General features: G+C 42.5%; 1 protein-coding gene across 1 annotated transcript; it reads right to left on the bottom strand.

Annotated features, from left to right (window-relative positions):
• Positions 1 to 6,348: 6,348 nt before the first annotated feature.
• On the bottom strand, positions 6,349 to 11,949 carry LOC133517094 (uncharacterized). The gene has a single exon (XM_061850238.1). The coding sequence runs from the start codon at positions 11,811 to 11,813 to the stop codon at positions 6,573 to 6,575; it is 5,241 nt and encodes a 1,746-aa protein (XP_061706222.1). The 5' UTR covers positions 11,814 to 11,949; the 3' UTR covers positions 6,349 to 6,572.
• Between the last annotated feature and the right edge of the window lie 5,086 nt (positions 11,950 to 17,035).

Raw genomic sequence — 17,035 nt, 5'->3', positions numbered from 1 at the left:
GATTGGAAACAATTATGATCATTGGTCCCACATGAAGTAGCAGCTCGGTAAGCTTCACACTTCGATTTACGCGCTTTAGCGCACGCCTGACCAAACCAGAGCTGAGAACGACTGACTGCCGACACGAACTAAGGCTAGCTAGGAACGAAGCATTTCTTACCCTGCAGGATCGTGTCATGTATGGAATTCGCACAGTTGTCAAGATCATTCGAAGAGAAGCAGGTCTCAAGGGTAGGATTCATAAAACGCCCATAGTCCATCCCAGTTCGCTGATCCATAGTGCCAAACACTGTGCATCCCAGGGGGTCGAGATTGCCCGGTATATGGTGCTAACAAAACACACCGGGCAATGGTCTGATGAACCCTGGGATGCAAGGTGGGATACCTTGTGGCGTTATTATATTATATATTATACGCTGCAGCAAAGCTCCTGGCGTAATCAGTGCGCATTGGTCCCAACTACTCGCGTGGTGCGCGTTAAAATCGCCGAGGATTATTAACTCTGCCGGGAAACCACTCGACAATCCGCTGAATCCCGCTGAGCTGTGCAAGGTAACAGGTCTCAGCAAACCAAGGGCTGTCAAGACTGATTTCACGAACCTTGATAGTACCTATCGAAGCGTAAATACCATATATTATGTCGTAACGGTCTATCGATTAGTCTTGATAAATTGTTGCATTAAAAAAGCGAAAGGATTTTCCCTCTAATAATAAAAAAAGGTTGAAGTCGTTATCCAAACATCATAAATTTAATAATTCATCGTCAATATTTACTGTCCTCAAACCCTTTTTAACGTCACAACGGGCAAACAATCATTAACGTTTAACTTACGTTCATATGTGCTTGGCTGGAGATCGACCTTTACAAATCACCCTGGACCGCTCGATTGCTCAGGAGTGTATTCAGTGACAAAGAAATTAATTCAAACGCAATCTGAGTGCAAGTGCGTCGTGGTCTAATTAATTTAATTTTGTGACCAATAGGGATGTTGACATAAATCGCGTATGTCTAAAATATTATGTTTTACCATAGCAGGAAATACTTGTATGCTGAAAATTATATTTTCTGAGTTTAAATATGCATAATAAATAAATTAAAAATAATTAACAGTATTTAAAATAATGCCGAGTATCACATGACTGCAAACGCCAATCGTGGAGCGTTTAGGCATGAAATTTTAACATCAAACTTAATAAACTTGAGTTATTAATGTTTTTTTTTTTTATATCTTAGAAATAAAATACTACAGCTTTTGATCTATGCTTATGACTGATATCCTGATGTCCTTAATATCACGTGACATCGTGGAGCGTTAAGGCCTAACATTTTAACACTAAAATTATTTGACTTGAGTTTTAAATAAATATAATGAATAAAAAAAAATTATATATTAATTTAAGTATATAAGTATAATATATTAATTTAAGTTTATAAGTGTAATATTTAAGTATCTATCTATAAAGTTAAAAGAGTTCTAAAAATTCGGCAACTCCATATGATTTCAACAAATCGGAATTGAAAAGAGTGCTGCATGAACTTCGATTTTAATAAATAAAAATGAGGATATCCTTTTTGGTACCAGAAGTATCCATCTAAAGTAAAAATATTGACAAATTCATACTTGCACTATAACTTTTTATTTATAATACGTATTCAAATGAATAAATTTAAGTTGATGTAGTTTAGTAATCATTATTATCCTTGAAAATATACTAAATCATTATAATTACAAATGTCTAAAATATAAATGTATAACATAATAAATACAATTATTAAAATCTACTTACAAAAATCTTAACCTAAATTAAAAACTAACAAAAACAAAAACTATTAAATAAATTCGCCTCGCGTCCTCCAGATGCAATGAATAAAGTATTGTTAGACTAATTATTAAGTCAAGTTTTTTTTTTTAAGTTAGCATATAAGGATAGTCAGCAAACGAGCAGACGAGCCGCCTGATGGGAAGCGGTCATGGTCGCCGTGGACATAAGCAACACCATAGGAGCCACTTAAGCGTTGCCGACCCTTGAGAACCCTAAATACCCGCTTCTTGAAGAATCCCATATCGTAGCGCAAAGGATATACCTCAGGAGGCAAGTCATTCCACATTTCGCACGTTCTAGTAAGAAACGAGCGAGATGCCTGCTTATTCTTGGTATGCCATGTATCTAAGAAGTGAGGATGAACTTTCCTCCTTTGGCGGGAGGTGCGATGATAAAAACGTGACGATGGCACCAATTCCAAAGTTCTTCGGAGCATTTCCCATTGTACAGACGGTAGAACATGCAAAGAGAACTAACGTCTCTCTGAAGACTAAGAGGTTCTAAGCCGTCAGTAAATTCGGGATCGCCGACAATACGAACTGCCCGGCGTTGGATGGAGTCAAGAGAAAGGAGCTGGTATTTTGGGGCGCCAGACCAGAGATGAGAGCAGTACTCCATATGAGGTGGAACCTGCGCTTTATATAACAAAAGACGGCGACGAAAGCCAGTGTGAAGTACTGTTTGGCTCTGTGAAGCACCCCAAGCTTCTTGGAGGCCAGTTTGGCCTTACGTTCCAGATGACTTCGAAACTGGACTTCGTAATGTCGACACCAAGTATCCCGATACTTTTAGCGATTGTAAGGGGAATGCCCTGAAACTTTGGCGCCGTAACAAGTGGGGCTTTTTTTGCGGAAGACGCGCAGACTTGTGTCTTACTGGAGTTGAACTGGACGAGATTACGTCTACCCCACTCGGAGACCTGTTCAAGGGACGTCTCGATCTCAGACACAAGTCGCATCCTAATCTCCGACACTTGCTCGGGGGGGCGTTTGCACGACCTGTGTAACAGCTATCGCCAGTGCTGTCATCTGCATAGCAATGAATATTGTTAGTTAATAACATACCATTGATATGCAGAAGGAACAGGGTAGGCGATTTCTAGCGTCAGAGCCTTGGGGTACGCCAGCGTTTATGCCTCCATCAGTGACGACTGAAATGCTACGCCCCGATAGGAAGCTAGCAACCCATGTGCACAACCCCTTAGGAAGCCCGTACGAGGGAAGTTTTGAGAGGAGTGCCTTATGCCAAACCCTATCGAAGGCCTTAGCGATATGCAGACTAACAGCCAGTGCCTCTCCCTTGCTCTCTATGGCGGTGGACCATCCCGGTGACGGGAATGTCCCAGAGCGGTATGAGAGCGAGAATAGTCGCGTCAGAACCGGAGCTAACTCTGGAGCGCACATTTTTAACACAACAGCAGGAATACCGTCCGGCCCACTGGACTTCTTGACGTCGAGGGCAAAAAGAGCACGCCTTACCGCGCTTTGCGTAAAGCGCACCTCGGGCATAGAGTTCTCGCAATGCCGGAATAGATGGAGGTGTATTGCCCTCGTCGTCCAGAGTAGAATGCGACGCAAAAAGAGAGCATAGAAGATCCGCTTTCACTTTTGCGGAATGAGCCAGTGAGTCATCGGGTTTGAACAAAGATGGTAAGGACACCCTGCAGAAGTTCCCTTGAACAGCTTTGGCGAGGGACCAGAAAACTCTAGATCCAGAGGGCTGACTGACTAGTCTCTCACCAATTCTGCGGGTGTGTTCACACTTAGCTGCAGAGATCCGCTTCTTACAGGACCTGGTAGCAGCATTAAGTCGCTTCTTCAATTCGGAACAGTTACGATCGTTGACCTGACGCGCAGCAGCCCAAGCTAAGCTTCTTCCTTTGATTTACGGGCTTCAGCGCACGCTCGACCAAACCAGGCCTGAGAACGATTGCCGACACGAACTAATGCACTAAGTGCAAGTATGAATTAAATTCTTAAGTATGAATTAAATGGACACTGCTGGGATGTTATACAGTAAAACAAAGTGGATATGGTTTAGCACTTCTGGTAAAACAAAGGATATCCTCATTTTTAATTAAAAATCAAGATCGAAGTTCATGCAGCGCACTTTTTAATTCCCATTGCAAAAATCATATCGAAGCACGGACCCAGACCCGGACCCGGACCCGGACATGTCCTTAAACTACGTGTGTCGTAGTGTGATAGGGCACAGCACAGCGGACGTCATTCCAGATCTAGAGCAGAGCCCTACTGGGGAAGTACCTCCACCTTACAGAAAACCGCAGCCAAATAACACTAGACCCTACGCATGTTGTGTTCCTGTTAGTGAGTAAGATTGCCAGAGCTCAACGAGGGTGCGGGACTTTAGGGTCGGTAACGCGCATGTAACACTGCTGGAGTTGCAGGCGTCCATAGGCTACGGTAACCGTTTACCATCATGCGGGCCGTCTGCTTATTTGCCACCGATATTATTGTGTACTTATGTCAAATAGTTTCATTGATTTGATAATGATATGCCTGAAGGGAGGACGTCGAAATTTGAAAATAAAATATAATTCAAATTCATTCTATGGAGCTTCAGAAACAAAAGTTTTTGATGACCCCTAATGTGGTCAAAATGGGGAAAAAATACTTACCGACGTCTACGCGGGGCTAACATAATATATTCATGATTTAATTTCGGTTTAATTCCAGGGGGTTCGAGAATAGAGCCCCGGCACGCACGATACGAAATTGAATTAATAAAGGGCTATTAATTAAGCTCTGGCAGTCCGATTTATTTGATCCATCGCGAATTAATTCCATCACTTTGTTCGCAGTTAGACTTTTCGACTCGATTTTCTGAGCAGTATGTATCTAGGATGTTATGACTTTTAACGGCCTGGCGCAAGAAACCAGCGTCCTGCTTGTCAGGTCTAAATTCGTCTAAGGTGCCGATTAAATAGTCCAACGCTGTTATGAAACACATCTCACGAAATATTAAATAAATAAATATATATATAAATATAACAAATTGAATTAAAAAATAACTTAATTTAATTTCCTTTAAAAAAAAAGTGAACCGCCTTCAAAAAACCAACCCACTGAAAAGCACAAAATATTTTTTTACATACACCACCCCTATCCTATCCTTGTCCAATTCCTATCCCGTCGTAAAGCAATTTTCTGTCAAGAAGTAATTAATACATACCTGATAATAAGAAAAGTAATAACCCTCCGGGTAGTTACTTAGTTTTACCTACCTGTCTAGCAGAGATTGTAAAACAGCTCGCCGGCATAAATTTTCAATATATTACCAGAGTATTTATCAAAATGAAACTACGTACATGTTGGCTACCGCTGTAGCTTTTAAAGACAATGAACTCGCGGATTCTTACGGCTACAGATGCGAAAGCAAAAAATGAAGAGTTTTGCTTCGAATTAATTTTATATTTGCGACATTGCAGGATTTGGATCCCTGCGACTTACGTATGCGTCCAAATTTCATAAAGTGGCAAATACGACAAAAAAAATCCACCTTAATCAAGGTGGATTTTTTTGTCGTATTAGCAACATAAAATTATATAAAAACGGAATAATTGCCCTGGAAAAGCCTCGCTCTAGTTGTATCAACGTAGAAAGAGCATAATGTAGAAAAATAAATTAGTTGGAGTCAAATATCTTTGTTTTTTTTTGTCTTCATTTCGGAAACTTATCGACCCGCCCTCTACCACACAATCGGATTAGGATCAACCTCGAAATCTCTAGAACAGTAATGAAATTTGTTATGTATATAAATCAAAGGCCCCTTTTTCATGCCCACACCATTTGACATTTGGAGACCTCGAGGAATCGCAGCCATCTTGGTAAATGTGTACCAGGAAAAATTCGCATTGTATTCAAAATCTACGTTCTTTACGAAAATATCGTGTAATCCATCATTCAAGCTTATTAAATTCTACACAAAATAGTCCTAGACATCTTTGCGGAAACAATACATCTTTCTATAAAAATTACTTGCTGAACCCAGATTTAGCGCTTATACCCTTTCATATTCATATTCTCTTAATAGGAAACTTGGAAGAATATGAATTCCACTGTTAACTATACATTTGTACTTGATCTACCCTAATATTAACATTTTACTCGCTTGCGACTTAACCAGAAAGTAGGGTTATGGGTTTAAGTACCTACTGACGATTCAGTACACCCTGTAGCTTAGGATACTGGACGGATTTTTTAAAATGATGTATCGGCAGATTCCTATTACTTTTCACAGCCTGTTTACCTTTGTTTTGTTAAAGAAAAATTAAACCAACCGGCTTGAGAGGACTCCAAATATGAAATCATATTTTTTCTTCTGGCGCCTAAACTATTAAGCGGATTTCAATAATAATAGTACCTACACGAGTGCTATGCAAAACAAAGTTACTAAAATTACCGTAGGAAAACTTTTTAGGGCTAAATAATGTGATTGCAAAAACAGATTTTAGGTCTGTGCGAGCGCACATAAGGTTAATAAATTAAGAAAAGAAGCCTTTAGTTTAGGACTTAGCCTTTAATAACTAGTATTACATAGTATAAAAATTGTATAGAAAATGGATCGCGGCCGCGTGTGTTCGGTCCGGCGACCTGTGGCGAAATAGAAAGAGCGTCGGCTGCGCCGGTGGCTGGTGGCGGCTTGGAGGGGTTCCTCACCCCCACGCTCGTCTGATGACGTTGTGCGCAGCGGCGCGGACATGCTGGGGGCCCTTGAAAGCCCTGCTTTCAAGAATCATGAAGAAGGCATATACGGTTCAGAGCCCGTCTGACAACTCCTCGCACGGTATCAATATCTGCGACTCGTGGTACTCCGTCTGAGCCAGTATGAAGCTTCAGCACTCTGCCCAGACGCCATAACATTGGGGGTTGATTTTCTTCTTTAATAAGGACTAGGTCTCCCTGCTGCAGATCCCTGGCGCGCGTTCTCCATTTGGAACGTTGCTGCAGCTCCATGACGTACTCGGACTGCCAGCGCTGCCAGAAGTGCTGCCTTATCTGCTCCAGCCGATTGAAGCGGTCCAAGTTGCGAATGTTGGCTTCCGTCAGGTCCGGGGCCGGAAGCGACGTCAGTGGCCTGCCAAGGAGAAAGTGCCCGGGTGTGAGCGCTGCGTAGTCTTTGGGAGAGGAGGAAAGGGGGCAGAGAGGACGACTGTTAAGGACAGCCTCAATTTGAGCAAATAAAGTCGAAAGCTCCTCAAATGTGAGGTGCGTGTTCCCTAAAATGCGCTTAATATGAAATTTTGCTGATTTAATGCCAGCCTCTACATAACCGTTAAAATTAGGAGCGTAAGCCGGGGAGAATTTAAATTCAATGTTATGATCACCTGCAAACTCTAATATAGGGCCAGAATTTTGTTTGAAAAAGGTATTAATCTCCTTGGCAGCGGCAACAAAGTTTTTGCCGTTGTCACAGTAGATTTCTTTTGGCTTACCCCTACGTGAAATGAAGCGGCGCAGGGACAATATGAAGGCGTCCTTAGAAAGTTCACTCACTGCCTCCAAATGTACACATTTAAATCTAAGACATATGAAGAGACATAAATAACATTTTGTTATCTTACAGCCACGGCCTCGCCGATCAGTGATCATAAATGGACCTGCAAAATCGACAGCTATAGTAGAAAATGGGAAGCCGGGCGTGACACGTTGTGATGGCAAATTGCCCATTATATTGGACATTGTTCGGCCATATTGCCGAATACAAATGACACATTTGCGAGCCGTGCGTCGTGCTAAGTCCCTACCCCCAATAGGCCAGAACTGCTCACGCACGGATGCCAACATGAGTTGAGGTCCCGCATGTAAGAGGCGTTTGTGTTCGTAAGTGAAAATTAGTTTTGTGAGTGTGTGTTTGGAACAAAGAAGTATGGGATGTTTTACAGAAAAGTCATATCTGGATTTACCTAGCCTGCCCCCTACTCTCAGGATCCCCTGAGAGTCAACAAATGGAGCTAATGAAATGAGACGTGATTTAGGGCTTAGTTTTTTGTTATTTACAAGTGTAGGTAAATCTACAGGGAATGATTGTTGTTGTGACAGCTTCACCAAAACAGTTAAGGCATTTTCAAGTTCTATTGCACTTAGCGGGCCCTTCAAACATTGCTTTTTACATTTGATATTGATGAAGCGTAATACATAGGCAATAACCCTTTTAAATTTACTTAATTGCGAGTACTTATGGAAATCTATGAGAGCGTCCCCTTTGTGTTCCACATTAGTCAAAAATGAAGGGTTCGCTGTTTTAAATTCAGGTAAATCATGGGTCACATGGTTAGTATTAAGAACTGGCCAATTTTCCTCGGGTTCTAGAAGAAAGGATGGGCCATGCCACCACAACTGTTGAGACTGTACATGCTGAGGGTCGATCCCGCGAGATGCAAGATCGGCAGGATTCAGAGCTGTGGGGACATGGCGCCACTCCGAGCTCCCGGTGAGCTCTTGAATAGCTGCGACACGGTTTGCGACATACGTTTTTAATTTTGAGGGACATGTATTAATCCATGCTAATACTACACTGGAATCGGACCAGTAAGTACAGCGTGCTATAGGCTTGCGAGACGCTTTGCTTACCGTCGAAGCAAGGCGACTGGCAAGAAGCGCCGCAGCAAGTTCCAATCTCGGTGTAGTCGCAGAACGCGTCGAAGTCACGCGTGATTTAGAGCAAAGCAAATTTACAGTTTGTTTGCCCGAGGGAAAGGTGGCTTTGATGTACATACAAGCGCCATACGCAGCTTGCGAGGCGTCAGAGAAGGAATGAAGTTCAATAAATGAAGGTGAGTCACTGTTATCAAATATGTTCCTGGGCACAGTAAGAAGCTTCAGGTATTTTATGTTATCTATGAAGTGTGCCCAGGCTCGCTGAATTTCAGGGGGCACTTGAGTATCCCAATCCAATTTAAGAGACCAAAGTTTCTGTAAGAGAATTTTGGGTTTGACAGTACACAAGGTCAAAAGGCCCAAAGGGTCGAATATCTTAAATGTCGTGGACAAAACAGATCGTTTAGTTACTTTATCAGGTGAAGCACTACTATCGTCAATATTAAAATGAAGTGTGTCTTGCGTAGGATTCCATAATAATCCTAGCGTATGAAGTGATTGACTCAATACAAGACTGTCATTTTGTATATTTTCTAATTCAGAATTAATCAGAAGTTGAGAGTTTGACCTATATTTTCGCAAGTTAAAGCAACCCCGAGACAGCGAATTAGATACGGCTTGTTTAATATTAAGTAAGTCAGACTCTTCATCAGCTCCGGTAAGTAAATCATCACAATAGAAGTCGTTTTGGATTATCGTTTTGATAGATGAATCAGCTGACTCCTCACCGAGCTGCCACAAGCATCTGGCTGCCAAGAAACTGGCACTAGAGAAACCGTAAGTCACAGTATTAAGTCTAAGCGTTTTAATAGGAAGAGATTCATTTTCACGCCAAAGAATCAACTGAAGGTCGCGATCTAGCTCGTTCATAACGATTTGTCTGTATTGCTTTTCTATATCACCTGACAAAACGTACCTATAGTGACGAAATCTCAATAAAATGTTGAACAAAGAATCTTGTATATTTGGCCCTACAATTTGAAGGTCGTTTATAGAGTAACCTGACTTCGTGCGCATGGACGCGTCATATACTACGCGCAATTTAGTAGATTCACTCGAGCTCTTTAACACAGAGTGGTGGGGCACAAAAAATGAGGTGTGAGGCCTTTCTACGATAGAGTCAGAAAGATGCCCAAGATCGCGGTATTCCTGCAAGAAATCAGAGTACATTTTCTTATGTTCCAGGTTTTGGTTAAGACGTTTTTCTAAGCTAAGAAAGCGCTTTTTTGCAAGGAAGTAAGAGTCGCCTAAACAGTCAGGCGTGTCAATAAGGGGCAATCTAACACAAAATTGACCATTTTCTAATCGAGTTGTGTTCTGAATAAAGTGCGATTCACTTTCGGTTAAAATAGGTTTAGATTCATGATGCTTGGGAAAGTCTTCGTACTCCCAGAACTTTTGAAGTTGTGAGTTTAGGTCAGTGTCGCTCTGTGTGGCCACAAAATTGCACGAAATCGTTTTATTTAGAGGCTTGCCCTTAGTTGGCATGCGGCCTCCTATTAGCCAACCTAACTCGGAGTTGTAAAGAGTGGGAAGATTGTTCCCTAGAGGGCGCTTCTCTGTGCCGATGATGGCCCAGAAAACTTCAGCACCCAATAAGACGTCAATTTGTGAAGGCTGATTAAATGTCGGATCTGCTAATTTGATTGATGATGGTATATTAAGATGGTTCACAGAAATGAAGTTCTCAGGAAGACGTTGAGTTATACGAGGAAGTACTACAAAGTCGAGATCGCAAACGAATGTACTCTGCCTTGATTTTATAAGAGCAGAGCAGCGTTCTGGAATGATGTTAATAGGGATGTCCATGACGGCCGTGATGTTGTCATTGGAACGATGAGAAGTCAGCTGAAGACGCTGTCTTAAGTCATTAGTCATCATACAGCTCATACTACCATTGTCAATCAGTGCCCTCACTGTTTCTACTTTATTCGTCTGCGGGTTAACAATATTTATTATTGCAGTACATAGCAAAACCGCAGACGAGGATACTGCTGACATAACAATTGAAGAAGAGGAAGAGCTCTCAGCACCACCGTTGTTGTCACCAGAAGGGCTAACAGAAGCTGGCGATGTGGGTGTGTTAGTGGTGTGTTTGTGTAGGCATGTGTTATGACGCCTCTTACATACGCGACATCCTCCCAGTCGACAGCGCGCCGTGTCGTGGTCGGGGCGCAAGCAGTTGAAGCAGAGCTTGAGCTTTGCAGCCTGGGCCCATTTTTCGTCGGTCGTCAGACTGCTGAAGACCTTGCAATCGAAGATACGATGCTTCCCCTGGCACACGACGCACGGCCGCGGTGTCTTTTCGATAGCTGAAATGGCAAATGATTTACTTTGAGGCATTTCTGATTTTAATTGAGGCTTAACTTGTTTATCTCTTTTTGATCTATACAAAGTTTCCAAAACATCAGCTCGAGATTTCAAAATTTTTTTGAATTCATCTAATGAGGGTAATTCGACTAAATTATTCCGATATTCTTCCCATTTTGTACGAGTAGCTTGGTCCAACTTCGTTGTTAACATATGTATGATGATGGTGTCCCACTGATCAGTAGGCTGGCCGAGCGTCTTTAACGCCCGCAAGTTTTTGGTCACATGATCACTAAGATACCTAAGTGCCTTATCGGATTCGCGCTGCAAAGGTTCGATGCTAAATAAAGAATTAAGATGATTAGTAATAAGTTGACGATTATTATTATATCGTTCGCACAAAAGGTCCCATGCTTCAGAATAATTATCAGCTGATACTTCTAAATTTGAAATGACGCGCGCTGCTTCACCTTCAAGGTATGATGTTAAGTAGTGAAACTTATGTATAGCCTTAATTCGGTCATTTTTATGAATAAGAGACTCGTAGGTGTCGCGGAATTCAAGCCATTTAAAGAAGGTGCCATCGAATTTATGTATTTGAATTAATGGCAATTTAAAACCTAAAGAGTCGTGATCATGACAGCGGTGTGAGTTGGAATTTGATGATGAATCTTGATCGGCGTCATGAAAGGTCTCCTTAGGTTTACATACCTCAATGATAGATTGGGCTGTCGCTATGGCAAGATGAAGACTTTCCTCCATACTGTCCCTTTCGGCAAGTTCATCCGCGAGGTTGCCTTCATTCAGGACCTCTATACGAGTTTGCATGACCTCAAATCTGTTGCTAAGGTCTAAGAATTTATTCAACTTTAAAGTTAATTCATTGATTTGAATAGAAGTCAATGCGGCATCTCTGTCAAAATTATCCAAAAACCGAGTAAATTTGGTTATCTGTCCCTTTATAGAACTCCGTTTGACCTTGAGAACGTCTAAGGATTCCGTCGTTAAATGCGGTATCGTAAGGGACAGTGGTGAAGCCGATTTAGTGTCTTTCGACATGTTCTAAATGTAATTATATACGTCAAACAATAAAAATATGCAATCAATGAAGTAACTTATATTACGGCAATAAAATAAGTAAACAAGTTGAACAAATTACCGTTAAAATATTAAGATAACTAAAATTGCAAAAACGGCTTACGCTCCTTATTGTTATCGCGCTGTGGAATGCGGCCGACTAGGAGACGGCGGAGCACTGCGCCGGTTGCGCACGCGCTGGATGCACTTCAGAGCCTCGACGCGGGTTCGTTCCCGGGGCAGTAAATTACTGAAATGCGTATAAATAAAATATTGACTATGCGAGCGTAAGCATGAAGTGAAGTGCGAAGCAGGGATTTGTGCAATTGAAATAAGGGAAAATAAGACGTAAGGCTTTATTTTATGCTTTATAATTAAAGGGGCATGAAAAGGTATGCTAGAAGACGGTGTAGAATTGGCAGGCAGACAGTACGTATTTAGATAAGACGTATAAGGAGAATATTTGCGCAAAATAAATAAATGGCCAAGCAGATGACTACGTAGGATGCAATAAATCGGTATTAAATTGTCGGATGCTGTAAGAGAATACAGATTAATCACGATGTAGCTACTTTTCAAAGAAGAGCTGCCATTAAGCACATGTGGCGGTGCAAACAGCTTAAGAAGCAAAGTAGCGTTTTATGCAAAGAAAAACAATTGACAAGATGCGTTTATAGGATTATATTACGATTACGATGATCAAAGAAGATGAATAAGATGGTCATAAATGATGCAAGAAGGAGGTACTAAGTTCACACACGTTATGATGAAGTGCTATCGCCTTTATATGCTCAAATTGAGGGGGAATAAAAAGAAGGAAAAGATGGGTAAGCTCACGGCACTCTCCTTGTAAAGATGTTCCAAGCGTACGGCGCAGTGTCCACCGTCCGGCCGACCTTTGCACCTAGACGCCGCGTCTCCGGCGCACGAATTTCTTCTCAAATCGTTGCTAACTCGTCCAGGTTCCCGTCGTAATCTTGACCGCTGTAGTTCTTCGCGCGATTGACGAGCTTCGGGGCAGCTAGGCAGGAAGATTCTTGGCCGGGGGTCCACAATTCGGTCGGCGACACGTGGGCGTTTCGCGGCGCGAGTTACGTTTCCGCTTGGCGTTTTTGATGTCCGTGCCCACCCGGGGGCGCCAAATTATGTGCGAGCGCACATAAGGTTAATAAATTAAGAAAAGAAGCCTTTAGTTTAGGACTTAGCCTTTAATAACTAGTATTACATAGTATAAAAATTGTATAGAAAATGGATCGCGGCCGCGTGTGTTCGATCCGGCGACCTGTGGCGAAATAGAAAGAGCGTCGGCTGCGCCGGTGGCTGGTGGCGGCTTGGCGGGGTTCCTCACCCCCACGCTCGTCTGATGACGTTGTGCGCAGCGGCGCGGACAAGGTCTTAAATGGGGTTCAAGCAATAGGACAGTAATTAAATTTGACACCTACAATTTTCCAAAAAAATCACCCCGATCGTGAGATTCATCCTTCCAGGCAGACCGGTGCTTCCAAGTAAAAGTGGAAGGCGCAGTGTCGCAGGAACGTCGAATACAGGCAGGCGTCCGCCAGGGGAGCTGCCTGTCGCCCGCATGCTATGCGCGCTATACCGACGACATCCCTGTCGTTAGGCAAGCGCAGCTAGCTTTCTTCGTAGACGATGCCGCCTCCTTTTCGTAATCTTTCAAGATGCCGCATGCAGTCTCCAAGATCCAGCCAACGCTTGACGCCCTTCCTGACTGGCTCTTCAAATTGAGGCTATCAGTCAATGTGGGCAAAACGCAAGCGCTCTTCACAGGGCGAGCTTTACCCGCACCCTTCTCGTTTAGGTCAGCCGCTCACATGGTGACCCACAGCGAAATATCTGGAGGTGACCATAGACAGGAGGCTCAACATGGAGCAACACACCAGACACACAGTCAGCCGAGCGATAATCGCTCGCATGTGCCTACGCCCAGTCTTCTGCGGTAAACTCCCTGTACGGACCAAGCTCGGTCTGTACAAAGCTTACCTACGCTCAAGATTAACATACGCTTCACCTGCCTGATAATCTTTCTGTTGCAGGTCAAACAAAGAGAAGATGAGGCGCCGGGAAATCCTCACACTATGGAGCGCCCTCGAGTGTCCACAGTACCTACGTCAGCAACGCAGCCCTCGCCGAGACACTGAAGTGGCGCGGCCTGGAGGAGTTAGTCAAGCATCTCACGCGACCATCTCATGCGGACAACGCCGGTCACATGCATCTACGGGATATCGCGCTACACCACAACACCAGACCTCCGGAGAGACTGACTCGGGACTTGCCCCGAGCCCTCTTACACCAGCAGTAGAGCAAGCACAACATCCACACACCTTGGATGAAGCCTCACCAACACGCCAGCTAAGCTACCAGTCGCCTTCACCGCGGCCCTGAAACGTGGCCCCACTCAAACGGTATCACCAGGCTAGAGGTCGTGGGGTTGGGTAATGATCGGTAGCGAAGAACTGGCCTACACCAGCAGCACACACCGTCCTCCAAATGACGGTCAATTGACCTCCCCACAACGGCGAGGAGCGACCCGCCACAGCCGCCAGCTTCCCTCCCGGGGAAGTATCGAGTCCAATTATTAATATATGTGTATATTATATCCATATATAAACAATTTAATTTGTTCAAAATCAAGCATTAATAAAATAATGACAAATTCATATCGGCAACGCAGGCTTCGTCAGGAATAGGATCATACAACCATAAATCAGCAACAGGCGTCGTCATTGCACACAAACAATAAAGTTATCCATATATAACATAAGTTATACATATATTAATAATTTAACTGAGCTAAGGGCGCAGCGGATATGCAATGTATGGTGAAGACGTGCGGAAAATTATATTACGATTGCAACAAAAGCGGCCAAGTGCGAGTCGGTCTCGCCCATGAAGGGTTCCGTACCATTTATGACGTATTAAAAAAAAACTACATACTAGATCTCGTTCAAACCAATTTTCGGTTGAAGTTTGCATGGTAATGTATATCATATATTTTTTTTAGTTTTATCATTCTGTTATTTTAGAAGTTACAGGGGACACACCCACACACACACACACACACACACACACACACACACATTTTACCACTTTGGAAGTGTTTCTCGCGCAAACTATTCAGTTTAGAAAAAAAATTATATTAGAAACCTCAATATCATTTTAGAAGACCCATCCATAGATATCCCATCCCATCCCAAATATTTAAGAATAAATAAATATTATAGGACATTATTACACAAATTGACTAAGTCCCACAGTAAGCTCAATAAGGCTTGTGTTGAGGGTACTTAGACAACGATATATATAATATATAAATATTGATAAATACTTAAATACATAGAAAACACCCATGACTCAGGAACAAATATCCATGCCATTCACACGAATAAATGCCCTTACCAGGATTTGAACCCGGGACCATCGGCTTCATAGGCAGGGTCACTCACTACCCACGAGGCCAGACCGGTCGTCGAGAGAGAGAGAGTATAGCTCTTATAGTTTCGGAAAAAAGTGGCTGTGACATAAACGGACAGACAGACGGGCATGACGAATCTATAAGGGTTCCGTTTTTTACTATTTGGCTACGGAACCCTAAAAAACCTCTAAGAGGCCGAAAAATCAATATGGGTTTGTACCGAATGTGCCTGTGCAGCCCGAAAAGGGGGCCGAAATTGTGATACCCCTGCAAATATAAAAAATGTGACCCTCAGGAAGCCACCTTCTGATGAGCCTTCTATCATACCGCACACTGTCCTTCGTGGTTTCCCCGGCAGTCACCAGAAGCTGATGGATGCTTCTGACATTGGTTACTACTTGCTTCCTCATGTAACTGAAACCAGTAGGAGACTATTTGCTTCCCTGTACTCGCTTCGTCGTCTCCAAAGCTTCCTCCCTGTTCAAACAAAAGTATGTATGTATGTATGTATATACTTTATTGTACATAGAAATAAAAACACAGACAAATAGAAGTAATGCTAGCACGTTCTCTTTTGTTTCCACTTCTGGATTATGCAGTTATTGCTGTGTTAGATCTCACTGAGGAACTGCTTGATAAGCTAAACGTCTGCAAAATGTGTGTATCAGATATATTTTTTGGTTACGAAAATTTGACCACATTTCATCTTTCCGCTCCCAGCTCAAGTGGCTGCCCATCCATCAGCGTAGAGACATCCATATACTTTCCCTTCTCTTTAATGTCCTATTTTTACCTTCTTATCTCTCGGAGAGATTTAAATTCTTAGCAGACAGCAGCGGGCACCGACTCCGCTCCAGCGCAAATATTTCTCTATGTATCCCACTTCACAAACATCGATCCTATGCCAAGTCCTTCACGGTTTACTGTGTCAAATTATGGAATTCTTTACCATCTTTTCTTCGACATTGTCAATCTGTCGCATTGCTAAAGGTGAATTTAATAAAGTTATGGCTTTCGAACGAAACTTAATTTAAAGGATGTGTGCGGTATTGTAGTTTTTGTAGAGGTATGTCAGGATCGTAGCAAGTGGAAATCCGTGGTCTCTGCCTACCCCTCCGGGAACTAGGCGTGATTATATGTATGTATGTATATATATATATATATATATATATATATATATATTATATATTATAGAATCTATATGTATTTCGTAATAGTTGTAGATCATACATCATTTCATGTTTATTGTTGGTTATAAGTAAGCTAAATACCTTTTCTATTTGATTTTTTTTGTGCCACATTTTACAGTACGAATGTCTACCGTCTCCAATTTTCCCTCAATTTGCTTAAAGGTTAACTGAAAAAGATCCCTCAAAGGGACAAGTTCGCCTTTGTACTAATGATGAGTGTTTTATTTCCTGTTTTGTTTTCATTTTTGTGCAATAAAGAGTTTTATTACTACTACTACTGCTGCAAATAACTCATTTAACGGAACAACTGGCAGATGCAGTCTCTGTCATCAGGCGATTCCAATCCGCTTTTACTACATATGCTAATCAGGTCGAAACAATGAGTGGCAAACCCGATGCATAGGAACGTGTCCTCGAGTCTCACTGTGCTGCGGCCTCACCAACAGTGTTACCCATTTCATCCGACGGTACTGACGAAATTGATTGAACTCAGCAGTGATGACAGCAACTGAAATCCCGCCTGCGGACCACATTAGCCCCGAATGCTCCCAGCAGAGTGATGCCATAGCCGAGAATTCACC

This window comes from Cydia pomonella, chromosome 4 (genome assembly GCF_033807575.1).
Source record: "Cydia pomonella isolate Wapato2018A chromosome 4, ilCydPomo1, whole genome shotgun sequence".
Taxonomy (NCBI): Eukaryota; Metazoa; Arthropoda; class Insecta; order Lepidoptera; family Tortricidae; genus Cydia; species Cydia pomonella.
The sequence above is the reverse complement of the archived record's forward strand: the minus strand, read 5'-3'. Positions and strand labels throughout refer to the sequence as shown.